The following is a 26384-nucleotide window of genomic DNA, read 5'->3' on the forward strand; positions in this document are numbered from 1 at the left end:
ATAAAGACAGACTCTTAGATGTGCTGCTGTGGGACAAGAAGTGATGGATACAAATTGGAATACGAGAAATTCTGAGTAGATGTAATGTAGCAAAAATTGCCGTGATTATTGGTAAGCACTAAAATGGATTTCCCAGACTGTTAGTGGGGAATCTTCATCTTTGGGATTGTTCACAGAACACGTGGCTAACTGGGCTAATTAGGCCTGCCTTGAGGAGGGACTGTGGTAGATGAGCTCCACAAGTCCCACTCAATCCAGGTTATTCTTACTCTCTAACATTTGATTGACTGATCCTGGAAAAACAAAGCTAAACACTTCCTTTTTTTAAATAAAGAAAAGAAAAAGCAAGCTTTAAATAATCTGGATTTAGGGTGAAAGCAAGTTTGTGGATCTGCTGGGAAGCCATGCTGACATTTTGAGCCTCCAGTTAATTAAAATGTATTAAGAGGCAGCTACTGCTGTGCATCAAACCCTTCTCTGCTGTTGACATCTTGTCCCTAGAGACGAGTAGATACAAAAGCCTATCAGCTTCTTAAATCTTCTCTAATTGAACTGTCTTTCTTGGGTGCCTTTCTTAGTAGTATGTGAGCCCGCTGGGAAGGCTTATCTGTTTTGATTGTGAATGTAGAACACTTTCCATCAGAGTAAGGTGAGGGGATCTTTATTAAATAGAGTCCTTCCTTCTGTGTGGTTACACTGAATGCAGCAGTGTTCATTTCAGCATTTTTCTTGTCTACTTAAGCCCATCTATTCAGCAGATACAGTGCTATAATAAGTAAAACTGCAGCGTGCTGTCTAAGCTTTTAACTGTGAAAATAACGCAGGAGGTTGCTCACCTTGTGATGGTTCCCATCTCTATCTGCAGCATATGAAGCACTGTTGAATGTGAAGTTGTTTCTGTCTAGTGTAGCTCTGAAACAACCTGAGCAGAGCCACTGGGGCTGCTCTGCTGTGCTGCTTGGTTTGTATTCCAGAGCAGCCAGCAGGAGTCGGTGAGCGCTCCAGCCCAGAATGGTTTGTTACCCACGTGTTGTTTGTCTGACAGATCTTGGAAGAAACGTACAAAATGGAGTTCATGTACAGCGGTGTGGAAAGCAGACAAGTGGTCATCATTCACCACATGAGACTGCAAGCAAAAGCCTTACAGCTCATCGTGACTGCACGCACCACCAGAGGGTAAGGGTGATGCCAAGGGTTACCTGCAATCTTCGTATCCTCCAGCTGTGTTTTAAGAAGCAGCAAGGCTAAATTAGGCACTTAAAACACCACGATGATAACCATCTGAAGAACAAAGCTGCGTTCTTTCTTCAGTACATATAGGAGAACATAAGTATGTTTGTTGCCATTGATTTGCTGTGTTTTCATAGAGCTCCATAAGATTTGCCTGTTCTGTTTTTATAGGTGGAAAGCTTAATGTTTTCTACCAGTGGCTCTGGGAACTTAATGCCTTGTGCAAATGCAAGGGATATATTGTGGAGGGGGTTACAGGTGTGGAGAAGATGATGACAATCCATTTTGTCTTTCTCCTGTGGGAAATCCATTTGTGGTCTCAGATTGTCTTTAAGGTCTTACAGTTTCTAGGAGCTTGAACTGGATTTCAAAACTGAAATGCTTGCGGCTGTAGAGCCACTTTTCTTATGTTATTTTTGCATCAAGCAATGTGATCTCATTGCAGAGTGGAACCCCTTTTTGGGATGTGTGAGAAGTTCCTTCAGGAAGTAGATTCCTTTCAGAGGTGAGAAACCCCATTGCTTCTTTCTGCGTCTTTTTGTATTGAACCTAATGATAGTTCTTCCACATGTAACCTGATAATGAATAATGCCACTGAAATGATCTTTTAAGGCTCTTGTCCCGTGGTATAAAATGAATTCTACATTCTATTCTTCACCTCTGGAGCTAGCATAGTTTTTTTATCTGATTCCAGTTTACTGTTAATATTTCACTATGCAAATGTAAGAATTAATACTATCTTAGAAATACTGGTAGAGCAAAATCGTTCTGCAGGGAGGTCAGACGATTCACATGGCTGTATGGGGTTACGTTACGTTCTGGAGTGAGTCAGCTGTTTGCTTAGCAGGATGAAAGCGCACAGCATAAAGGATGAGGCGGATACATGTCATCCTTGAGAAGTACCCATCTCTGGAGTTATACAAGGCAGCAGTAATAGGAGTGGCATTATTCACCCGACTGTTTCTCTCTTGAGGCGTAGAGATGGAATGCTGGGTGTTGGAATTGCCTGTGACCCGTCACTTCACTTAATTAGCACTCTTGCTATCAAAACAGTGTTACAGCTGCATGTGCAATCTCTGTAGATAAATCCTTACAGCACTTAGCTCCCATGGGTGTGTTTTTATAGGTTTTTATTTACCTCAATGTTTCCAGCTCTTTCTGTGCAAACCTTCCCTTCTTGGCTCTTTATTGAGGCAGGACTTAGAGATGTGTCCTCCAAAGCCCTTGGTGTTGTCAACTTGAAAACCAGAAGCCAAAATTATCTTAATATGAGACGTGCATTGGGAGTGGAATCTCCATATCTTATTTTGTCATTGTAACTCATTATAAAGATTAAATAGCTTGGCTAAAGATAATGAAACCACTCAAAATGTTGAAATAAGTACTTCATTTTTTTCTTATTTTTTTTTTTTTAAATACAGATGTTTCATCTCAGAGCTCCCACAAATGCAGGGCAGTTTTGTAGATAAACTGCTGGACTTAATGCCCAGGCTGGTGACATCCAAGCCTTCAGAAGTGGTCAAGATTCTTCAGACAACGCTACGACAAAGTACCTTCCTCCACCTTCCTCTTCCAGAGCAGGTCAGTTTGGAATGCAGTAGCCTTGCAGAGTGTCTTTGGCTGCCATGTAGTCCCTGATAGACCACAAAGCTCTTATTTGCAACTGAGCAGAAAGCTGGAGCATATCAGTTCTTCAGGCGATTGCTTCTCAATACCTATTATCTCTGGGATTATGGCTGAAATTCAGGGTTAATTCTTGGCAGTATGTCAAGTGATGTGTAGCTCATGCAAAATTCCTCTTAAGAACAACAGTGATTCAATACTCCTTTTCTTTTTTCTTTTTCCTCTCCTTTATTTTCACCAACAACTTTGCCTCTGCCAGCTCCATAGAGCTAGTGCAAACATCATCGAGCCAACCGGTGAATCCGATAACCCCCTGAGGTTTACGTCGGGGTTAGTGGTGGCACTGGATGTGGATGCAACCCTGGAACACGTGCAGGATCCCCAAGGAACTGTTAAAGTTCAGGTAAGCAGCCACAAATGCAAATATGATTTTGTTTTGGGGGGAGCTTTCATGAGGAAGTCAATACTTCCTGACTGCCAACAGTTTCACACCTTAACGCTCTTGGATTTCTGTGGTGTAACCTCACATGCAAAACTGTCTTGTGCGTAGTGCACTGGGATCACTTCTGTTGTTCTGGGAGTTTGCTCTGAGCCCTTTGAAAGCATTCTGTGCTCTGTGTGTGCTATGCTGCTTTCACTCATATGCCCAGCACATTATGGACTGAAGTACAAACGTGGGGGTGAACATCCACCTGCTTGTATATTGGAAGGAGGAGCAAAAGGAGGTGTTCTGAGCACTGCAGCAGTTGGCATGCCTTTGGCTCTCCGTATTTAACACTCAGTTTTCTTCCTGCTGTTGAATCATTACCATCAACTAAGCTGCAGTTAAGAAGGGTATGGTATGATTCAAGCAGAGTAACTAAGATCTTGACAGTGCAGAGGAAGAAGGTGATACCTTTTCCTTCATGTCGTGGGTTTAAATGGTCAATGCAGAATTGCGTGGCCTTTAAATATAGATCAGCTGGGCTCCTGGCTCTGAGCTAAAGCACACCTTCCTGCAGTCGGAGCTTGAACAGAAAGCACCAGAATTAGTGCGCAATGTACAAAAGCCCAGTCCAGTTACCATACATCTATTTTGGTTCTGCTTATTTTTATAGGTATTGTATCCAGATGGGCAGGCACAGTTAATCCATCCCAAGCCAGCTGACTTCAGAAATCCTGGTCCTGGAAGGCACAGACTGATAACTCAGGTCTACCTCTCTCACACAGCCTGGACAGGTAATGTTATCAATACAGGTTCATGGGAGTGTGTGATTCCCATCTCTTATGTGCCCACAGTCCTAGAAGCTCTGAGGATCACAGGCTGTATAGGGGGTGTTGATCTGGAGCATTTTACTCATAGCAGTGCAGGGTAAGATTCGTTGCTGGAGTCAGGCCTTGCATCCTCATTTAAAGGCAAGGAGTCATGGCAGACTGATTCATTGTAGTTCATTGTTTTGGATCTGACAGGTAGTTGAGCACGGCAGAGAACCTTTGGAACCGTGTGTACTCAACAGCGTAATTTCACTGCTGATTAAACTTTCACCCTTTGAATGTCCTAAAAAAACACCCCATATCCCTGGTGACTCCCACATCCACGTTCAATCATAGACAGCATTCACACCTCTCAACGAATGCGCTGCCGTAATCGGTTTGTGGGCTTCAGACAACAAAAGCAAAGAATATATAGTTTTGCAACTCCTCTCTCCCATTTTCTTTTAAACCCTTCACATAATTCGAGAGTGGGGTATGTATATTTTTGAGCACTTTTTTCTGCTAAATAGGATTTGGCAATCTATATTTTTAATTAGTGGATTTATTTTGTTCAGTGCAGTTTTCCCTTTTAGTTACTCCATTTTACGTTGCATTTCTGTAATGAATTCGTTCAAACTGCTTATCTTTTTAGTTCTGGAGAAGAAAAATGGTATTGTTCCTACACTCAGGAGTATCGAGATTTCAAAGTGGATTCTGTAGCAGGAGCTGAATTAGGTCCTTATTTCTGCTTTTGCAGCATGTGCTGAAAGGGTGTTTCAAATGGGGCCTATGGGATTCTGTTCTGGTGTCTCCCCATTAGCAGTTATTTAAGTTAAGAACTCTAACATTGGTGCTTAAGCATTACACAGGTGGTGAGGACATCAAGCTGGGGGGGGGGGCTGAGAGGACACGCTCAGTTGACAAAGTGGACAAATTAGTTTCTTTTTTATGAATTGAGGTAATTAAAACCATAGAGGAAAGCATGTGCTTACAAAGGAGGACGTCCAAGCACAAAGTACAGGTTAAGTAGAAGCAGTAGTAGTAGTAGAAGCAGAAGGAGGTGACTGAAAGCTGATGCTGTGGCAAAATGATGGATTTTAGGGAGTTGTTGGCTGAGCCTGCAGTACAACTGTGGGAAATGGTTATCTATTGTGCTCCATCTGGTGTGATCAGACGCTCAGCACTGCTTGTTGGTGACGGCAGCACTTATGGACGTGGTCGGTGGGCATGGCGGTGATGGGATGATGGTTGGACTCGATCTCAGTGGTCTTTTTCAACCTGTATGATTCCATGTTTGGTTTGTTCTGTTCTTTCCCATCAGAGCCGTGTCAGATTGAAGTGAGGCTGCTGCTGGCCTACAATTCCAACAGGAGCAAAGCAGCCGCCAAGATTGCCAAATCCACCTGGAACGAGAGCCTGGAGGCTCTGCCACAGCCAGAGAATGGCATCGAGGGGACCATCCCCTTCAGCAAACCTGTCAAGGTGTACATAATGCCCAAACCTGCAAGGCGGTGAAGAAATACCTCTACAAGAAATACCTTTATGGGATTGTTGGATAAAACTGAAAACAGTATTCTGTGTCCCAAGGTACTGAATCCAGCTGTCATCCATAAGAGTAAGGCTGATGAAGAACAGTTGGGCTCCTCTGCCACACAGTGATAGACTGATAAGGAGTTACTCAAATAATTCAGGACAGCTTCATGAAAACACAGTTTTTTCTATGTTGAATCAACAAATGAAGACAGTTCTCAGTCAGCATTCCAGCAATAACTGCATTGGGCTGAAGTCTCTTCCAGGCCTCTGGGTTTTCTGCTGAAGCTATTTACTACATAAATGCTAAGGCACATCAATCTGTGCTTTGGTAATTCTCTGAAACTTGTGCATTGGCATCTATTTTCTTAGCAAAAATAATTCAGTTGTGCTGGCAAAGGAAATTAATCTCCAAGTGGAACTGCAGGCTGCATCCTGACGTGTGCCCTGTACAGCTGTGCTGGAGCTTGGACAGCTGGGAGAGGGCACAGGTTGTTAATGCTGGGAGTTGGTACAAGCAGAACTTAGTGAGCAGGACACACAACACTTCTGCCCCTTATGTTGGAAGCACAGAGGTTCTGGGGGAAGGAGGGTGAGTGGCTCAACAAAGCAGCAAAGTACTTTTCAGTCGCACAGAGATGAGTATAAATACTTATGCAAAACTCATTATGTACTTTCCCACAATAAAACTGGAAAACTGATGCTAATATGTTTATTGCACAAGTAAACATGCCAGCCTGCATGGTCTAATAGATTACTGTGAGGCTTTTGTGATACTTGTGACTGTGTACATATATATATGTGCGCATACAAATAGTCATATATGTGTATATATATATATATTTCTTATATGAGAAATCCATACTTAACCTTAGTTAAACATGGCCTAGCTTTGTATGCCTTTAATGGGAGCTTCATTACCAGGTCACTTAAGTCCACTGGAATTAATTAGGTCAATTCCATAGAACTTAGAAAGTAAATTATCAGTTATCAGGAATGCTTAATACATCTTTGCATTAAGGACAGAGCTGGTGGTTGGGGTATCAACTCAGATGCAGCATGGCTTTCATAGAATCATACTTTCATATATCTTAATTATGTGCTGTTATAACTGCACACTGCAAAGAGTGCAAAAAAAGATCACCCCAAAGAAAGAAGAGTGGGACATGCATTCAGATATGACCATATGGGCCTCTTCTTGGGTTCCAGAGCAGGGAGATGGGTTTCCTCTGGTGTTCTCAAATCTTTTGACAAAGTCAGAGATAGAATCACCATTTTTACCTCATGTCACTCGTGCTTGTTTAGTCCCTGCAGCAGGTACTGGGTTGGGGTTAGCCTGCAGTTCACTCTTGCAGTATTACTGAAGCCTCATGCTCAAGTCTGAAGGCTTGTAAATGCTGCTCATGATGCATTTGGTTTGTTGGAGCCTTTTTATGGCCTGTATCTCTCTGCTGCCAGCTCAGGCATGCTGCTCCACACAGATAAGGCCTGTGGATGGTAGAACAGCTGGGTGGAAGCTCACTGGCTGCCAGCCCAGCCCTGCTCTGTGTAACGAGGGTGCTGGGGTGGGAGATTGCTTTCTGGGGGAAGCAGAGAAGCAATGGAAGAAGCCCTGCCCTATATAAACCATGTTCCCATGATTTGGGCAATGAGATTGTACGAATTGTCTAACGAATGACTGATGGCTGTAGCTGAAAGCAGAGACGTAATAGAGCATTTTGAGCTTGGGTTGAATTTTGATGAATCAGTCCCAGCTGTTTACACTGTGCACCGAGGAGGAAAGGGGGCTTTGGGTAAGCAGAGCAGCCCAAGCAGAGCCGACTTGTGTGGCGACAAAGCTGACTCAGAAAGCAGTGACAGAAGGTAAAGCTGGAGAAGACCAGCAGCAGGTTATCTCCTGGAAATCTGGTACTGACAGCAGTGAGACTTCACAATTTACCCTGAAATAGGGGAACCACAACTTAGCGGTTTCCCTTCCTCTGCAGGCTGCAGCACCCTGTGATAGAAGTGGAATCTTCTGTCTCCTACTGGTTACCAAATGGAAGGAACAGTGAAGAGCCTGCACCTCAAAGCTGGGCAGGACACACCTCTAAGAGTCACCTGGCAGTGCAAAGCAGGCTGTGCTGCTCCATGGAAGAACACAACGTGTAGCAGCAGTACAGGAGCCTGTGGTGCTGATCTCAGTGTCTTTCTCCTCCTTCTGAAGGGGGCTCCATTCAAATAAACTATTTCAGTACCAGACAACAGTAGAAAACAACCCAGCAAACAAAAACTGAAGGGAAAAATAAGGTGTTTCCAAGAAGAGAAACAGCATTAAAGAAACAGGAATTATCCCCTTAATGAAAGCCTCTTCCTGTTCAAGGCCCAAAAGATGATGAAGTAACACAAATATCAAACTGTGATCAAGAAGCAGCTGCTTTCCACTATCAGCTAACAGTAATGAATACAGGTCTGCACACAGTGCAGAGGCAGAGGTGGTTTCTGGCATTCTCATGAGGCTGCAGGTTTCTGGGCCTCGGTTATTCAGGAAAATATCACAATGTTTGCAAAGAGATGCAGCTGAAAAGGCAGTTCTTGCTGGTTCAGGTCAGGGTTGTGCCTCAAATATGGCCACGCTATTAAAAAGTACTGCTGCAATTAGGAGATGGCAAGATAAAACTTACAAGCACAGAGCTTTCCTTCGCTTTTATGCCACACTGTGTTTTTATCAGATAAAATGATTACTAGAACAAATAGTAAGAGAGTGGAGTCATTTGTAAAGGGTTATTCTTGGGGCTTGGGAAAGCAATCTACTTCTCACACCCATCCGAGCTTCTCTGCTGCCCCCTGGACAGCTCCGAGTGCCTCAGGGCTTTTCTCAGCATCTCTGTTCTTTTGCTAATAGGCTCAGACTTGATCTGTGCCAATGAAGAACTGAGCGAGTCTGGTGGAAGAGAAAGGAACCTACAATAAGTAACTTGTAATGTTAATAGAAGTAGGCAAAACAAAAGGAGAACAGCAACTGGAAGAACTTTTAATTTCTTCAGTGTAACACACTTGTCACGTTTAAATCAGCAGCTACTGCTGGGTAAGAATTCTATCTCCATCCCCAGCTTGCTAGTAGCAACCTAGACTGATTTCCTACAAGCAGTTCTGTGTCAGATCTTCCTGATCATTTTAAGCAGGTAGGGACTTACTTTCATTTTAATCAGGTACTTTCACATAGAAACATATTCCACAACTCAATTTCAATGAATGATAAAAATGGTTAAGGCACAGCTTCTGTTCACTCCCTCTAGGCAGCTTTTTGTATGCCCTGCGTAAAGCAGAGTGTTAGGTTATACCCTGAGAGAGTTCACCAGCAGGAGGCAGAGCTGTTGCTCTGGGTCTCCCTTATGTTTTATTTCTTTATTAAACTCATTTATAAAGTGATCCTTTGCCGCCACTTCATACTTATCACTTGACTGTCATCATCAGATATTTTATGGCTATGCTGCAGTAGCTAATAATGTAACTCTGCACTGTTTCCTAATCAAAGCATTCACAACTTAGTGTCTTAATTTAGCCAAAAATTAACCAGAGTTCATTAATTTAGCCGAAAAGTAACCAGAATGCAGACAGTCTTCAGAGGAAGATTAGCTCAATCCCAAGCAACGTATGCAAATCGTTGTGCAGTTTAAAGATTTCATTAACAGCACTCTGTTTAAACCCTGAACTCATAAGCTGCCCTTGCATTTTAGCTTTGCAGCACACATTAATGCATTGGCACGCACCTCCCCACTGTGCTGAGTGTAATTTGATGCAGCCAAGGCATGCCCAGCGCTTGGCTGAGGTCAGGGCAGGCTGCAGAGCGGCAGCGCTTCAGCACGTTGAGTGGAAGACTCCCCCCACTTTGACACCCTGAGCAGCCAGGGCGTTGTACTCTAACACTGCCTTCTCCGTCTGCAACACCAACACATCAATCCCATTTTTCTTAAGATAATCCACAGTAGATGGAGGAACCTGAGAAGAGGAAAGGAAAAAGCAGCCATTAGGTAATTCTCCCCTCTGCAGCATGAGGCTGCTGGCATTTCTTAGTACTGATGCCATCTGTTTGTAGGTCCATTGGTAGTAGACAAACTAATAGTGTATCTTCAAGATAAACACCATATTTTCTTTTCAATAAAGCCACTATAAGCAAACTTCCCACTCTTCCTGAATGCAGTTTAAAGTGCAGCTTCTTATAAGGAGGGGACAGAATTTGAGCTGAAGGTAATTAATAGAAATTAATAGAAACCTGAAGAATTGTTTCTCCTGAAGGGAAGCTCAGCCCTTCTCAGCCTTCTGGACCTGGCTAACCTGCTGCAAGCACAACAGCCAACACCAGTGACAAAAAGGCCTTAATTATCGGGGTATTTACAGCAGGCTAACGCCAGTTCACAACCTGTTCTAAGAGCAGGGACTAATGACATTGTTAAAAATAATCTCCTTGTTTAAATTGCTTTTGCAGCAGAATGTAAGTCTATTTTCTGTTTGACACTGACACCAAGACAGAGGAGCTCAAATGCTGCTTCTTTCAGGAAGAGAATCACTCCTGGCAGCAGTTCAGTCCAGTTAATTCAGCAACCCCAAGTTCTTTGCTTTTAGTAAAGCATTGTGGATTTTTAACCCACCCTCCAGAAGAGGAAAGCAAACAAACAACTCTAGTTTAGGCTTATTGGGGAACAAAAACCTACCTGCAGAGCCTCACTCATGCCACGGCCAATGACGAGAGTTTTAACACCCTTCTTGACAACTTCTTCAAGGTCAGCTGGCTGCACTCCTGGAGAATGCTAAGTGCGAGGGAAAGAAAGACATAGTCCATGTACTGACAGCACCAGCCTGGAAGGCTACTCTGCGTTTGGATCAGTCCTTAGATTAGCAGGATAAAGGAGCAATCCCAAGGTGTAAACCAGCTCCTGTGTGCACACTAACAGTGGCAATTTTAAAAGGTATTTTACCCTCAGATGAAGGATGACAGTAAATCAATGGTTGGCAATGAAGATGTTTTTCTTAAGTAGTTAAAAATGAAATGATACATGGTACGGACCTACAACATAACATCTATGTCTAACAACTGGCATTTTATCAGCATTAACGCTGAGATCAATAAAACACAATGCACTGCTGTTTGTTTTCAAAGTGAACAGAACCTGTTTTTAATACAGACTGTGGCAAGCTCAAGTTTACTCACTTTAATTACAACTAAAATGATTAAATTCCTTTCTTGTTTACTTTGTAAATCTCATTTACTGAAGAGGACTTTAATGCCGCTTGGCTTCATTGTACTTCAGATCTTCAATTTCTGTTCTATTCTTAATTTTGAGAAAGAAACTCTGAAACCAAACTCTTTCTAAAGAAAGAAAAATGATCTGTAACAGCACTTTGATTGCACATTCACTATAGTACTAATACACTTCCAGCATGCAAATCCAGAAATAGACACGTGATATTAAATGATATCATTATGATGTCACACTAACTCTCCCCTTAGCTTCAATTTTAATGTATTCTGTATCTTCTCAAATACGATTCTTAAGTATTTTCTGAGAGGACTGAGTCTGTTTTCTCCCATTAAGTGGGTAATGCCATAGCAGACTTCTGCCAAACATTATTTGAATGGAGATGCCCATAAATCTTTATCCCCTATCCTATCCTATACTCACCACTACATGATTTCAATGAATTAACATCAAGATGTCTGGAATTTCAGCAAGAGATGAGTCGCTTTTCTGGTTCTCCAAGCTTCATTCTCTTTAAGTGCATTGAGATTTGATATCCATACCTAAACTGCCACTTCAGCTGCAGAGCTTTATCAGGCCAAATCATTGCACGTATGCGTTTACGACAGAATAGGTAATGATTTCCCTTTAGGGTTTTTAAGGTAGACTCAAAGTTTAGACAAAACAAGGATAGTTGACTGCAATTAGATTGCTGGGGAAGGTTTGCTATCACACAGTAAGTACTGCTGAGCCATGAAAGCCATGGAACAAAAGGATTTGAACTTCCTATACAAGGCACTCTGATCAGAGGGCTTCCACCAGTAGGAAAACTGATCATTAGAGAAAACATGCAACATGATGGAATAACTGTGTCACTGCAGATAATTCCTGTGCCAGCAGGAGGGAAGGAGAGAGGGCAGCAGAATTTCTTGCCTGTTTTGCTCCCTGGTCTTCTTGTCAGGACTGTTTTTCTCCCATTAGCAGATGGCACTGAAACACAGCCAGTGAGGGAGGCTGCCTTTTATCCCCAAGGGTTAAGGTCATATGAGCTATTTATTAGTGCTTAGTTACAGAATCTCGCACAGCAAGTTGTACAGTTCTTCCTGATGAAATAATTGCCTACCAGGCATTGGTTTGATAGCAGAGAAGGAAAGGATTTACTTCTAGCTGGAGTGGAGGACACGAGGAACACTGCCCTCTTACCAAACACAGGGAGCAGCTCCACCTAGCCCCAGGTAAAACATACCCAGCAAATGCAGATGCACTGCAGTCTACCATGAGGAAATGTGCAGAAAATGAATCCAGTGAATTCTGTTTCCAGTAATGATCGAATTAAATCCTTTGTAATTTTTCTAGACTCAGAGCTGCAGCCTTGAAAAACATCATTCCAGCTCTGTATTTGTTGCTTGCTATTCAGTTTTAAACTGAATCACCAAACTCTGTGGCTGCCATAGCTGTAAGAGTGATGGAACTGTCCTCAGGAAGAAGCTTTACAAGTGGCCTCTATGGAAAAACTTAAAGTAATGGGTTTTGATTTTTTTTTTTCTGCTTAATGATGATGCACAATATCCGCTTCTCTGAATAACCCAACTAGTTTATTTTCATTTAACAAGTTCAACTCTCCTGTTTCAATGGAGGATTTATCCAATAACTTCCCCAGAGTTAAAGTCGTCCCTATCACCTGACACCTTCTGTCTGATACTTTAAAAGGAAAACACACCCCCCTGAATGTTAGTAGGTGGCTGTGATCTGAAACTGTTTTCAGATGGTTGGAAGGAAATAAAAATGGGATTAAGTTGAAACCATCAGGAACGTTTCAGCTGCTACATTTGTTCTGTATCTCCAGCCATGTATGTATTTAAACCAGGGGAATCATTACTGTTAAAACATGGATTCCTCTTGAAAAACAAAAAAGCTACAGCATTATATACTCTTTATAGACTGAACTCCAACAGCTTAACAAATCCTATTCCCTAAAGATTATATTGGAATTCCAAAACCAAAACTAAAGTTCTATTAAAATGAATACAGCAGTGTCTAGAAGGGCCTACATGGGTACAGCTGACTCCAAGACCTGATCCATTTGCAGGTCTTTTTTGCTTTGACCCTTGCTTAGAAAATGTGGATTAGGTTTATCTTTTTAGCCAATACAACTATCTTTGTGTAAGCCCCGATATAGGATGAACTTATCAACATTTAATTCCTAACACAGTAGTTATCACGCTGCTTCTAAGTCCGAAACATCAATATTATTGCCTTACTTGTGTACATTCTGATAGCATTTACAAATAAAGCTTAAGGGATACAAAAACTGTAAGGGTATTCACTTGGTATAGGGTTATGAAGGAAAGTCTTTGTGTGGTTAAGCCATGCTCTGAGCTTTCCATGGAGAAACGAGCACATACGACACCGTATCTAAACACTATCACTTAAAAATCAGTAAGAAGAACCTCAAAGAAAGTGATTAAACTGCATGTGTTGTTCTCTTCCAAACATGTAAGCTCAGTTCCTGTGGATTTCTGATTATTCACATAAACTCCTCTCTATCCCATAAGACAATCTTTATTTACTACTCTCACAGTGTAAAGCGTGGGATGGACAGAAACAGCAAACTTACATTAGTCCCAGTTTCTCTCCAATCCCAAGTCCGACTTCCTCCCGGCCACACTTTGCAGTCCTTGTATGTTGTAGAGCAGCCTTTCACCTTCATCTGCCCCCAAGACAGCGAAGCAATTTCAGGGGAAGACATTGCTGAGTTGAACCAAAGTCTGAAAAACAGATATTTAAATGCATAACATCAGGCCAACGTACACAGTGCGTTAATAAAGAACTGTAAGTATGTCCTCGCATCAAGCAGCTGAGAATCATAGAATCACAAGGTTGGAAAGGACCTACATGATCATCTAGTCCAACCATCCTCCCTTTAACATACCTACAGAAACCCACTAAACCATATTTCCTTGCTCCCTATCCAGATGCTGGACTTTCACACAACCAAAGGGGCCAAGCCTCCTCTCCTTAGACATTCCTTTCAGACACTAAGCCTCCCTATGTCATTTCTCAGGACAGATAAGCACACAAATAACATCTTCTCTCAGATCTCAGTCCTCACTGTTTCAGATTAAAGCTATCATTTCCAAACATTTTGGTTGTAGACAAGGAAAACAGCTTAGTCTTTATCCCCTCCACCATCTTTTGCTTTCCTGAAGACTTAAGGTACCCACCCTTGAGTCTTTGTTTCTCTCTTTGAGGTTAAATAAATCTCTGTTCCTCTTGGCCTTTCCATCAGTCATATTTTCTAAATCTCTGCTTATTTTCTCATTTTCCCCCTCTGCATCTTCCTTTGAAGTGCTTCCTAAAACCAGTTAGAGTGCTCCAGCTGAGGCCTTATCAGTGGTGCTATAGAGCAACTGCTTTTTGGTATTAACCACAGTCATTTTCAGACCAGCTATCACAGTCACAGCAGGGCAGAGACTATGCCTCGGAAAGCATTCCCTGGCTGCACTATGGGAGTTAACACCCTTTTCTCAGCCCTTCAAGGAGCCGCAGTCTGGTTGCTGATGGGATTCTGGCACTGGATGGCAAGACACAAATCAGAGGTACCTTGGAAATGCTTTAGATTAGCACGGCTGCCAGCTGCTGCGTCACAAAGGTAATGACCTTCTAAGAGCCGAAGAAGATGGTGTGAAACCTGCATTACAAAGATAGAAAGGTTATTTCTGCAGCTGTGCTCATGGCTCACCCAGAAACCCTCAGCAGCAGATCTAGACTCCCAGTGGCACCCATTAAAGGAAGAGCCCTTCAGCTTTAACCTCTTCTAAAGACGATCTTCGGACTGTCTTCCTATGCAAACAAACAGCAGCACGATGTGACCTCCATCTCAGTGCTCTGCTTCTAACACCACATGAAGGAAGAGCAGCATCACTTTGGATTCAGCACAGGCTGCCCAGAGAATAACAGGGCAATTATTTCTTTGCTGCTTTGTGAATTAATACAGGTACAAGTGCTTTACTAAATAGGAAGCCAGGCACGCAGCTACAACAGGGAAGCACTATTTGCCTGGGTTAATACATTGCTCCTCACATATCTGCAATGCAACAGGTTCACATAAACATCCATTAGAACCCACAAAACCAAAGGGGAAAGGCACAACAGACCATTCAGAAGCGGCAGGAGCTGACACAAACCTCAAAGCCATATGACCCAGAGAGCAAAGTATTTCTTTAACACTGATAAAGAGAACCAGAAAGGTGTGAAGAAAGGCGTCTTAAACGGGGAAAAAGAGCGAAAGGTGTGAAGAAAGACAACTTAAACGGGGAAAAAGAGCTGCTGAGACCCCACGGGAACACGAACTGAAGTATAGAGTTTGTTTCCACAAGTCAGGCAAGGCCTAAACTCGCATAGCTCGGCGGTCAGCCCTACTCACCCCATGTTCTCACCCCATAGTCTCCCCTCATTGCCGCCCGTTCCCGCCCGTCCCCTCAGCTCTGTGGAGCCGTTACGACCGTTACCCGCCTCACTCACCCGCCACCCGCGCGACCCCAACCCGGCAACCACCACCACAGCCGGGAGAGCGCGAAGCCCCGCCCACCTCCTCCCTCATTGGCCAGCGTCGCCTCTAGGCTCCACCCCCTCACCTCATACGCCTCCTCCCATTGGTCGCGTCACACCGAGGCCCCGCCCCCTTATAAATACCCCCTGTCGCCCCGCCTTGTTTTCATTCCCGTGCCGCACGCGGAGCCGCCCGGACTCGCTCTGGCCGCCGCCCCCCGTGTCGCGGTGTATTGTGGGATCGTGGCGGCGCGCAGCTCGGCAGCGCCCCCTCCCTCCCCGCCCCCTCCCCAGCTCCTTCTCCATCCCCGGCTCCAAGATGGCGGCGGCGGCTCCTCCGGCTCCATCGCCGCCTCCCCCTCCTCCAGCCGGCCCGTGTTGTCCGGGTTCTTGGCCTAACTTCGCCGTCGTTTGTTCATTCCTCGAACGTTACGGTGCTTTGTTGGATCTCCCCGAGTTGCCTTTCCCCGATCTGGAACGAGTCTTGCAGCCTCCACAGGAACCTGGAGATCAGGGTGAGCGGCCTGGGGGGTCCCTTCCTTCAGCTTTTCCCTCTCATTTTTCCCTTCTTTCCTTCGTCTCAGCGCTTTAGGGAAGGGGCAGGCCGCGCTGTGAGGGGCGCTGGGGTTGTGTGTATGAGGGGGGGGCCGGGGCTGTTCCCCCCCCGCCTCCTCCCAGCCCCGGGGGTGGAGCGCGATGAGGGAGAGGAGGGGCCTGGGATTCCCGGAGTGAAGCCCTGGGGGGGGCTGGGGGGGGAAGGATTGAACCTCTTTTACCCTCTCATACCCTCTCATACAGGGGTAGTTGTTGAAGGGGTTGGGGTGATGCCTTTCTGTCCCCCAACCCCTTCATTGAGGAGCTGGAAGGTGGTGGTGACCCCCCTCAGTGCTCTGCCTCCCCCCCCCCCCCCCAACATCAGCTCTCTGTTATTTAAGCTTATCTTAAATAATTTTTTTTTGTTTGTTTGTTTAGGCCAATGGTTGCATTAGGTCTCTTCCCCCCCCTCTCTCTCTTCCCCACTGCCTGGGGGTTGCCGCTGTGCCCCTCCCCTCACCCCCCCCTCCCCCCCCCAGACTGCGTCCCTTTCTACTTCTTCCCTAAACCAAAAAGAGTGGGGAGGGGTACAGGGCAGTGCCTTCTACCTCTCCCCTTCTCCCCTCCCTCTCCCCTCCTCCTCTATGTGGGGTGAGGAAAGAAAAGGGGTCTCCTCCCCGCTCTGTGTATGTGCTGGGGGGGCACACAGAAGCCTTCCCCCCCCCCCCCCCAACCCCCCACCCCAAAGCGCTGCTATTGTGGGCGATCTCCTCCTCCCTCGCCCCCCCCCCCCCCCCCCCCCAATCCATTGTGCTGTGCTCCATCCTTTCCTCCCCCCCTTCCTCCTCTCACAACTGGGATGGGGGGCTCTGAGCTTCTTCCTCGCTCACCCCCATGACACCCTATGAGCTGGTAGAGGCAGAGGATGCCTTGTCTGCTCCTCCTCTGCTCTCCCTTCGGCATAGCAAGGTTTAGGATGCCAGACCCCGATCTCCCTCTGATGGCTGCAGGAAGGCCTTGGGCAGCAGCACGGGGCCTAGGAGAGTGATGCCAGCAGGGATCCAGAGGGGGAAGGTGCTTGTTGCTCTCTGCCTCGATTATTGGTTTGCTTGTTGCCTCTGCACTCTTGCCACATAGGGAGACTGCTGGGCTCACAGCGCATGCTCGGTAGGCCCCATAGAAACTTCCTGCTGCTGGAGAATCCCAGCCCAGGGCTGCTTTGGGGCCATATAGCACAGCATTCCCCCCAGATTTGACTCCTTCCCCATCATACCACCCTCATTGTAGGGGTTTGGGGATAAATGGGTGTGGGGGGAGCTTTGCCATGGAATGAGATTGCTTTTATCTGTGAGTTCACCCCAGCCAAAACGTAATACGGTTCATTTACTGCTCCTTACGCTGTCCAATACATAATGAATATGAAAAGGGAAAATGAGATCCACTAACTTCCAAAAAATAGGGTTAACTCATGGAAACACAGGCGTTTATTTTACATTTCCCTTGCGTTCCTCTACCTGTTACATTATATAAAAGGTAAATCATAGAAGTATTGTTCAAGTTTTGCTGACCTTATGAAGAAAAGCTATTGACATGCTTCAATATTTGCAATTGCATTTGCAATGAAAATATTAATGTTAAGTAATGTCTGTGAAGATAACTAAGCTCAGTGCATGGAAAAAATGTCAATTATCATGTATTTTTCTTGTGTGTGGACTGCAGAATAAAGTAATATTAAAGGTATATTATTATATCAGAGGTAGTGAGCTGTGTTCCAAGTGTATGTATTAAATCCAAATATTATGATTTCTGATGGGTTTGGTGGGGTATCAATAGAAAAACAACACAGCTCTTCTCTGCTTATTCTATTGAATGGACTTTGTGGTAGGGGGGTGAGTTATAGATGTTATGGGTGCTTTAAACTCTTTGCCTTGCTGGGAACATGGGGAAGGGATGCGGGGCCAGTAACTTCTGGCCACGGTATTTTAAGCTTTGGGACAAACAGTTGTGGAGGCTCCACTTCTCTATGTGATTCTGACATATATTAGTTCTCCAAGTGCTTTTCTCTTATGTGTTTAAGTCAGAAAGTTGCTAAGAGTTGTTTGAAAACTGAAGGAACGTTCTTCTGAGCATCCGTTGCTTCCCAGCTGTATGTAGTTTTTCTTTGGAGAACAAAAGAGGTTTGTGTTTCAGTTATATACGGTTTCACTTTGATACCAAGTGGGCAGAGCACTTACACTGAATGAAATATATGTATTGAAAAACCTTCATGAACAGCCACAAAACTTGAGAGTGTTTTTTCTTCTGAGCTTAGAATCTTGAATGGGTTTTAAATCCCAACTGATGGGCAGCATCTCCGTGGAGCTTCTATCCATGTTCATTTTGTGATGGAGGAGAGAATTGAATAGTTTGGGGTGTGTGTTGGTCAGGGCTTGTGGTTTTCTGGTGGGCAGCTGCTCCATAGCTTTGTGTTTGATTCTCTTTTAGTTCATATCTATAGATTTAATGCTGGAAGATGTCCATATAGCTTACAACCATGCACCTCAAGGAGCTCGTGTTTGAACACTGTTCATTAGTTGTATAACAGCCTTACATTTTCCTGTTAATAATGAACAAGCTCTTTGTTCTAATTCCTAAAGAAACAAGGTATAACCAGCAGGAAGGGATGCTGCGTGGATGCAGAGGTGGCATTACAGCAGCTATTTCATAGAGGACTTTGAGATTTCATTCATGCTCAGTGTTTGAACCGTGCCATATCATCTCTGCTACAGTGACAGCAGTGCTGGAGGATGAATATCTTTCCTCACTTGTTTGGCTTGCTTGGGTATTAACTATGTGGATGGAGGTGTGGTCTTGTCAAAACCAACTTAGAAGATGTGCTTTGAGATCTGGTGGGCAACGTAAATTGTGCCTGATTAGCACCATGTTAACGCGGTGTTGATTTTGCTGGTCATCATTGAGTGGTCATATGGAATGGGGTAAATGTGGAAGCAGCTTTCAGAGGGTTGTACCCCCCCCCCCCCCTCCCCCATCCCCCCCACCTTACTGTGTTTTTAGATGCAAAACTAACACAGGGCATCCTATGATGCGGAGTAGTACCTTATCTCTGTTGCATCTGCTTGCTTGCAGGGGCAAAACTGCACTTTGGAGCAAATAATCACAGTAAAACAATCCTTGTTCTCATGAACATACTTAGGATGTTTTTCAAAGGGCTTAACTTGTAACAGAAGAACAGTTACCAGTTTAATATCCTCACATATATGATGAACGGACGGGAGTAAGAGCTATATCTGCATTTAGGGCTGTGTTTAAGGAACCATGATATCAAATCAGCACCTCCTTTGTGTTTGTAAATAGCTTGAGAATTGGTATAAATGTTAATTAAGCACTTAGTCTCTTGTGAATGGAAATATTAGTCGAACGTTAGCTTGCACAACAGAGATGTAATTTTACACATGACTACTCAGAAGGCTTGTTGGTTTGCCAGGTTCCCTAGTGCATGAATGGGAGAACTTCTCACTGAGGTGAATGGCTTTTCCCAAAGCGTGTTAGGCTCTGTTAGCTCCCCACTTCTTGCAGGCTCTTCTCAGCACTGTGGGCTTTCAGTTGTTCTTGATAGAAATGGTAACAATCATAGAATGGCCTGGGTTGAAAAGGACCACAGTGATCATGTCGTTCCAACCCTATGTGCAGGGTTGCCAGCTACCAGACCAAGCTGCACAAAGCCACATCCAGCCTGACCTTGAATGCCTCCAGGGATGGGGCATCCACAGGCAACCTGTTCCAGTCAACAGGTTCATCAGGGTCTTCCCAGCAATGATCAACCTAAAGGTGATCTCAAGAACAACAAGAGGTTGTCTTGAATCTCCTTAGATCCTTGACAGTCTCCTCCTGACAGAGTGAGCCAGCCTCTATGTTTGTCTCTCCGTTACCAACTGAATGTGTTGAGATTGGAGTTCGATAATAACAGCACTCTTGATGTGCTGGCTCAGATTTCAGTGGTGTAATGAGAAGTGCAATGAGATGCAAGTGGCCTGTAGTAGGTTCTTTCTAGTAAATCTCTCCTCCCCCTTTTTAGCTTTGTAATGGGAGCTGAGGTTGGAGGCAGTGGGAAACCCATGCAAGTCATTTATGGTTTCTTTAAATTCTTTAACTTATACCTGATACCACGTTGTAGAACTCAAAGTATGTTTTCTTTGGAGCTACCACACTTCAGATCAATAAGTTTTATAAGCTGCTTTATTTTTCTATGTCTTCTAGACACCTCACATCTTTTCTATTTTCTAAGGACATTGGAGGCTGAAGCTCTTTATTTCAGTGGATTATATCAGTTTTCCTGTTGTCATCCCAATACCTTTGGAAAGCTTAAGGGTTCTTACCATCCTCTGAAGAAATTAACAATTAATGATGATGTATATGGCTGTTGATTACCTGTATGGGAGGATCATACCTGGTGCTCTGTGGCTGTTTAATGCAGCAAACAAAAGCCAACAAGACCTGATGACAAGGAGTCTGACAGACTTACAAGCTCAAGAGCAGGGATGTTCATTGTGAAGAAGAAAACATGTTGTTCCATTGGTGTGATTGATTGTTTCTATTTGCTTTTAATAGTTGAGACCAAGCCTGTTTGTACAGTGCTGATCAGAAGTTATGAGGTTCAGTGTGACTTCAGGTCAGTCATGACAGATTGCATAGCCTTCAGAATCCATGGTAAACTGTTTAGTGTTAAAAGGAGAAAAGAAACATGGTATGGAAGTAGTCAAATGCTAATTGAGTGACTAATATTGTGCTTAAAACTTTATGTCTGGCTTCAATGCAGAAAGATTTATTCATATACTGTCCTCTCATGTAGAGGGCGAAGTTCTGGCATCTACTGTTGCTGATGTTCATTCTGCTGGGTGGGAGGAGTTTGTTCACACATCAGGTAGTGCTGGATATTCATCATCACACGTGTTAATTGTGGGTAGAACAATATCTTAGGGTTGCTGTTGCTGTAAGGATCTGTCAAGTAGTCAGAAGTTACTCTTATCAGCTTTGTGGAGCTCTGCTTGTACCTTATCATGCCCTATATGAACAATACATGTAATTGCTACTTTAAATCAGTTAGCTATAATGTAAACACAGGTCAAACTTGCATGCAGTAGGAACTAAGAATAATTGTTCTCTATTACCTATTATATAATAAACTTTTCTTATCTACATTTCAGTCATTTTGGGTTAGCATGACTTCAAGATTAACATGTCTTACCAACATGCACTTTTAATTTCTTCCTTTATGAATTAAGTTTATCCTGGTTGCTTTGTAACAGACTATGGATGCCTGTCATTGTTTTAACTACTCCTGTTCTGCTAGTTGTCCATGGGAATTGTCCTATCATTACTGTAGATTGATCTGGCACATCATCTCACCTCGAACTTCAGCTGGGAGCACCACTGTGAGTTCTAGCTGGGCTCCATGTTTCTCCAGATCCCATATGGAAGATGGGCAAGCACAGTACTTGTGGGTAAATCACAGAATGACCTGGGTTGGAAGGGATCTCAAGGATCATGTAGTTCCAACCCCCCTGCCTAGCAGGGCCACCAAACATACACATTTACTAGATCAGGTTGCCCAGGGCCCCGTCCAACCTGGTCTTGAACACCTCCAAGGACGGGGCATCCACATTGCTTCCAATTGCTCATTGGAAGGGCACAAAATACCACACTGAATGAATAAAAAGAGCTCAGAGCACTGATTTCTGCCCTGACAGAACACTGGAGTCCCCCTGCTAAAACTCAGCCCTACGAGGACCAGGTTCTGCTGGGCCCTGTGACTCCCTTGAGGAAGGGTGGTGTGCTTCTGGTGGGCGGATTTATTCAATTCAGACACGCTTCAGATGGTGCAGAGCTGGAGGAAAGCTGTTCTGAAAAGGTGATGATACTCCTAAGCCATAGAATCTCAAGGATTGCTTATTTCTAAGCAAATATATGAGATTCAGGACTGCAAGTTCTGGCCAGTGTGAAATTGTTTACTGAAAGAAGCCTCATGGGCTCTGTTGTCGGATACGTGCATGAAAGAGCTTCACAAACATCAGACTGAGTTTCTAGTTACACCATCACAAGGGAGCTAGGAGTTACATATTGTCCAACCCTTGGCCTTATTTTGACATGTTCAAAATAGCATCCCCACTGGAAAACTTAACCTTGAGCAGGGTTCTTTCATGTCCGAATATACTGAGTACTACTTCATCTTAATCTTCAGGAATACAGACTATATCATGTTTGGCACACGGTTTGTACAGTCTGTTAGAGGTAGGTGCTGATGGTCCCAGTTGGGTGTGTTGTGGGAAAACAGCTACAGAATGTGTTTTGACAGCAACAGGAAAACCCTTCCAGATGGAATAAGCCATCAATCAGTCTTGTGTCCTTGGCACTGGTCAACTGAAGACATTGACAAGAGCTGTAAGAGTTTCTCCAAGTATTTTTCCTGCACCCAGTAGTTTGTAGCCCAGAATATTCCTGAGTACCTTGGCAGGTCTCAGTGCTTTGTGACTTGGTAATAAGAGGCAGAAGGCTGGATGGACAGCAAGGCTTCCTGTTGGTGGTGCAAGGGAGGGACCAGAGCCATTGAGCTGGCAAGAAGTGATGGGATGAGGAATATATATGGTCCTAAAGAGTATTGGGTCAGTGTGCTCATTGGTTCCTCAAAGCCAGCTGTCTTGGGGTTCTATGGAAGGATCCATTTCAACCTGAAAATCTGTTCAGGACCTTACAGCACTTATTAGCCTGTAGTATATGTCAGTCTCCCATTTGCAGTTTACCATCAGAATAATGCAGTCATCTCCCCAGGATTAACACAGAGCTCTTACAGCTGGGATGCTGGAGGACTTCAAGAGGAATTATGACCCTACTGAGGCCTATAATAGTCGGGGGGAAAAACAAACCATTTCTCAAAGCAAGGGAGGACCCATTTCTAAAGGTTTTTATGCTTCTGCAGCTGCACCATAGCGTGAGATTCCTTTACATCATGATCAGTGAGGCCTTATAGTGCCTTAGAGAAAAAATCTTTTGCCTTTTGGTTGTCTTAGGCTGTGCCACTTGTCTCACCGTGGAGTCAGTCCTAGTTGGCCAAGTCCTAAATCAGGGCTGTATTGAATGAAGTTGGTTATTAAACAGAATTTGTACGTGAATAATCACTTCATTTCCTCCTCCATTCTGTGTGTCCCTCTGGTACACCTGGCGACTCTCCAGCTCATCTACAGCTATCTGATAAACAGAAGTGCCAGGGCACGTTCATTGCCTTTTAGTGTTAATGACTACCAGGATTATAATGGTTTCCTCCTGAGAACAAATGGCGATGGTTCACAAAAGCCATATTAATTAGTGGATGGTAGAAGTGTATAAATCCAAGTTTGGCCTCAGAGCTTGTGGTGTGATGCTATTAACACACCCCAAGAAGGCATCCAAGGTGGAGAACTGCATATTGGTTGCTCACCTGGAAAGCTTCCCCTGCACTGGGAGAGGAGCAAGGCTGTCTACAGGGCTTGTTGGAAGGGAGCTGGCAATTGGAAGGAGCTGCTATTGAGGGGCGAAGCTGTGCTTTAAAAAGTGTTTTTAGACTTAGATGTTCAGCAGTGAACTTCTGACCCACTCAGTGATGCAGCAGCAATTTGCTTTGGTTCAGAAAGGTTACAGTGGGTAGGAAATACTGATACAGTAGGGTAAGGGAGCCCCGAAGGGGTTGGAAGTCAAGGAGGAAAAATGGTGAACGTGTCCTAGGAGCAGCCTGCTTGCAAAGCTAAAGGAGGTCTCTGAATTTGTGTGTGCCAAAATGGAAGCAGGATAAGGGAAGATAAGCTTCAGAGCGGGGTGTTTTGATGCCAAGCAGAAGCTGTTTTGGGGGTGCAGATCGAACCCTGACAAAGCCCAGGAGGATGTACTGGGAGCTGGCAGTGATGAGAAGGAAACTAGCAAGTCTGAGGTGGGTTTGGAGAGAAAAGGCATAGAGAAAAAGAAAGCAGGCTGGGAAACGGATGTCTGAAATCATTAGCTACAATAATTAAAAGAAGGACACTGCTGAGAACTTAAGTAACCTATTTGCATAATGTATTATTAGGCTAATTTGTGATCTCCTCGTTCTAGTTCTGCTGTGTTTCTGGCAATGAAGATGAAATACGATAAAACTGATGTGTTAGGAAATGATGTACATGCTAATAGTATGAAAGCGTACTGCTTTGCCAGGCTCAGATACTCGCCTGGATTTCTGCAAGAGTTTAGAACTACAACTGGTAAAAATATATACAGGCTTGAAATCAGAATGCAGAAGTGGAAAACAAGGAGCCTAACAAAGATTGGGGGGGATCAAACACAAGAAGCTTTACCATCTGTTTTTGATACATAAAGATACAACTTTATGAAGTTGTAGTTTCATACTTCTGATGTAACATCAGTTCTTCTCTGAGGAAAAAGATATTATACTTTTGTTTTTTCCTGACTTCTTTTAAGCATGGATATATGGGTTACAGATGATGGAATACTTGGGTATATATGCAGAAAGTCTTTCGAGGAGGTCACTGCTTATGCTGTTTGACATGTGTTCCACCGCAGCTTTACCTGATGCATCCAAAATAGGAACTATCATGCCCACCCTTGATGCAATTCCTTGTGGCAGGAGGAATCAGGTGAGCTGTGGAGCATAAAGTCAGCCCACACAGTTTGCAGCCTGACGTGGTGACACACGCTGGTGTTGCCAGTGATCTGTGCTTTCTCCACCTCGCTGATAACCCTCCGTGGCAGAGGAAGGGATGTGGTGGGGCACTCAGCCCTTGTAGCCAGCAAGCACTGAACCTTATCAGCATTCAAAGTGGTAATCACACGAGCACAAACTAAGTAAGCAACGGGAAGCAGGCTGGAGAAAAGGAAGTTCTTATTGTGGTAGAAGTAAAGAGGAATTTAATATTTTTATTATTATCATTTTCTGTGGCGTGGGCACTTAACCTTACTCCCTAAGAAAACAGGGGATGAGGTGAGTGGATGCTGATGGCTTCAGAGATGTACACTAAGGCTCTCAGAGATTGGTGTCCCTCTCACCTTGTAGAAGCAGCATAGTGGTATATTGAATAACATTTAACTGATTAAAATGGAAATGTCTTTCACATGTGGCATAATTGCAGTTAATTGTTGCAAGTTATTACTGAGGTTAGAGCAAGCGAGATTTAGGTGAGAAGAGATACTGAATAGTAACAAATATTGAAAAAAATAAAGCAAGAATATGGAGTTTCTTGCTTCTAAGTTAAACCAAACTTTGTATAAAAGGAGTATTTAAAGGTGCTTGGGAATAGGCAGTCTCAGCCACATGCTTTCTTTGCCCACATTATGAAGCTGCAGATGGCAGTCACTGTCCAACCAAGACCTGCGTTATGTGCATGATGGCTCTGATGTGTTTCATCATTCTCTGTTCCAAGTGCTGCGTATAAACACAACTTCCACTGCCAAGGCTTGTTCTCCTCACTGCCTACCTGTGTAGGAAGGGAAGATTTAGGGTGGCTGTTACACTGCAACACCTTCTTTGGAGCTTCAGCACAGCCTGCCCAGCTCTTCCCGATTCCTGTTAGTGCCTCCATGTGCTTGGCTGTGTTACAGCTTTGTATCTCAAACCCAACTTCTGAGTGATGGCAGTATGTTAGAATGAAGCAGCTAGAGGTCCAGCATCCCTTCAGCCTGTAACCATCTTTCCTTCTAGCTTTGTGAGCTTCAGGTCTGCCTAAACAGAGATAACGCTGACCCCAAATCAGGCAGCCCCGTGTGAAGCTGCCACAGCCCCAAACTTATAATTGCTCCTTGCAAATAGTCACGTTATCAGATGTAGAATAATTGCCTTTTCTTTAGACCTAAGCTTAAAAAGCTGGTCAAACCCCACACCTGTTTTCTATTTACTCCTAACACTTTGTCAGGCAATTATCTCAGTTTTACTTCTAAACATTTCTCTTCTCACTTGCTCCCTAGGTTTCCTAAGAAATAATGGAGAAAAGTTGCTGCTTGCTGTGAAAGAATTGTTAAAAAAGCCTCAAATTCTTTGTTAATTGGATAAAACTCATAAAATGTTATGCTTGTGATTTCATCTGCAGGATGACTTTCATCCAGCTTTATGGCTGCCTTCCTTGTCAGCTGCTGCAAACATTGCACTTCTGTGAGTGTTTTGTGTTCCAACATGTGCTTCGTCTTTTTCTGGACCTCTGTGTTCCTTTAAAACATTACAAATCTCCACTTGAAGTGCTGATAAAGTCATGAGCTGACATTACCTTAAAGCAGAACAAATGTGCAGTTGCTCCCTGCCAGCTGACGGGGAAGTGTGTTCTGTGCAGCAGGATAACTTGTGTTGGTTTCACCCTCGTGGTTTGCTTCTGCACATCCTTAAAGAAGTCTCACATGATGCTGTTTGTAAAATACCAAATGCTTAGTGGCAGTGCTCCCTTTTCCTACATAAAT

At 44.0% G+C, this 26384-nt stretch overlaps 3 protein-coding genes across 8 annotated transcripts in view; 2 read left to right on the forward strand and 1 right to left on the reverse strand.

The window, feature by feature from the left end:
* The window catches only part of INTS4 (integrator complex subunit 4), a 30148-nt gene extending 21799 nt beyond the window's left edge, over positions 1–8349 (forward strand). Inside the window, exons 18-23 of one of the 2 annotated variants that reach the window (XM_015852510.2) lie at positions 1046–1176; positions 1676–1735; positions 2652–2811; positions 3113–3256; positions 3951–4071; positions 5408–8349. In XM_015852510.2, the coding sequence (XP_015707996.2) occupies positions 1046–1176; positions 1676–1735; positions 2652–2811; positions 3113–3256; positions 3951–4071; positions 5408–5601 (810 nt within the window). In that variant the 3' untranslated portion in view covers positions 5602–8349. The remainder of the gene's footprint in view (positions 1–1045; positions 1177–1675; positions 1736–2651; positions 2812–3112; positions 3257–3950; positions 4072–5407) is intronic. The other variant, XM_015852509.3, reaches the window with a different exon arrangement.
* AAMDC (adipogenesis associated Mth938 domain containing) lies at positions 6307–15587 on the reverse strand. 5 transcript variants are annotated; one of them, XR_014932115.1, is made up of 6 exons: positions 15360–15420; positions 14439–14526; positions 13453–13603; positions 10311–10406; positions 9369–9597; positions 6307–8539 (listed from the first exon to the last, which is right to left on the reverse strand). XR_014932115.1 is itself a non-coding variant. In XM_085509775.1 (5 exons), exons 3-5 carry the CDS (start codon positions 13582–13584, stop codon positions 9457–9459), a joined length of 369 nt encoding a protein of 122 aa, XP_085365901.1. In that variant the 5' UTR covers positions 13585–13603; positions 14439–14526; positions 15473–15587; the 3' UTR covers positions 8609–9456. The 5 variants fall into 5 exon arrangements, 3 of the variants coding, with proteins under 3 accessions (XP_085365901.1, XP_015707998.1, XP_032298172.1); XR_014932113.1 differs by lacking the exon at positions 14439–14526 and having other exon boundaries at positions 8287–8539; XM_085509775.1 differs by lacking the exons at positions 6307–8539; positions 15360–15420 and adding an exon at positions 15473–15587 and having other exon boundaries at positions 8609–9597.
* Positions 15588–15686: 99 nt separating this feature from the next.
* Positions 15687–26384, forward strand: part of RSF1 (remodeling and spacing factor 1) — a 51370-nt gene continuing 40672 nt past the window's right edge. The window contains exon 1 of the mRNA XM_015852508.2: positions 15687–15901. Coding sequence (XP_015707994.1) covers positions 15706–15901 — 196 coding nt within the window. The 5' untranslated portion in view covers positions 15687–15705. The remainder of the gene's footprint in view (positions 15902–26384) is intronic.

Source organism: Coturnix japonica, chromosome 1 (assembly GCF_054131305.1).
Source record: "Coturnix japonica strain WE chromosome 1, WE-NBRP24, whole genome shotgun sequence".
Taxonomy (NCBI): domain Eukaryota; kingdom Metazoa; phylum Chordata; class Aves; order Galliformes; family Phasianidae; genus Coturnix; species Coturnix japonica.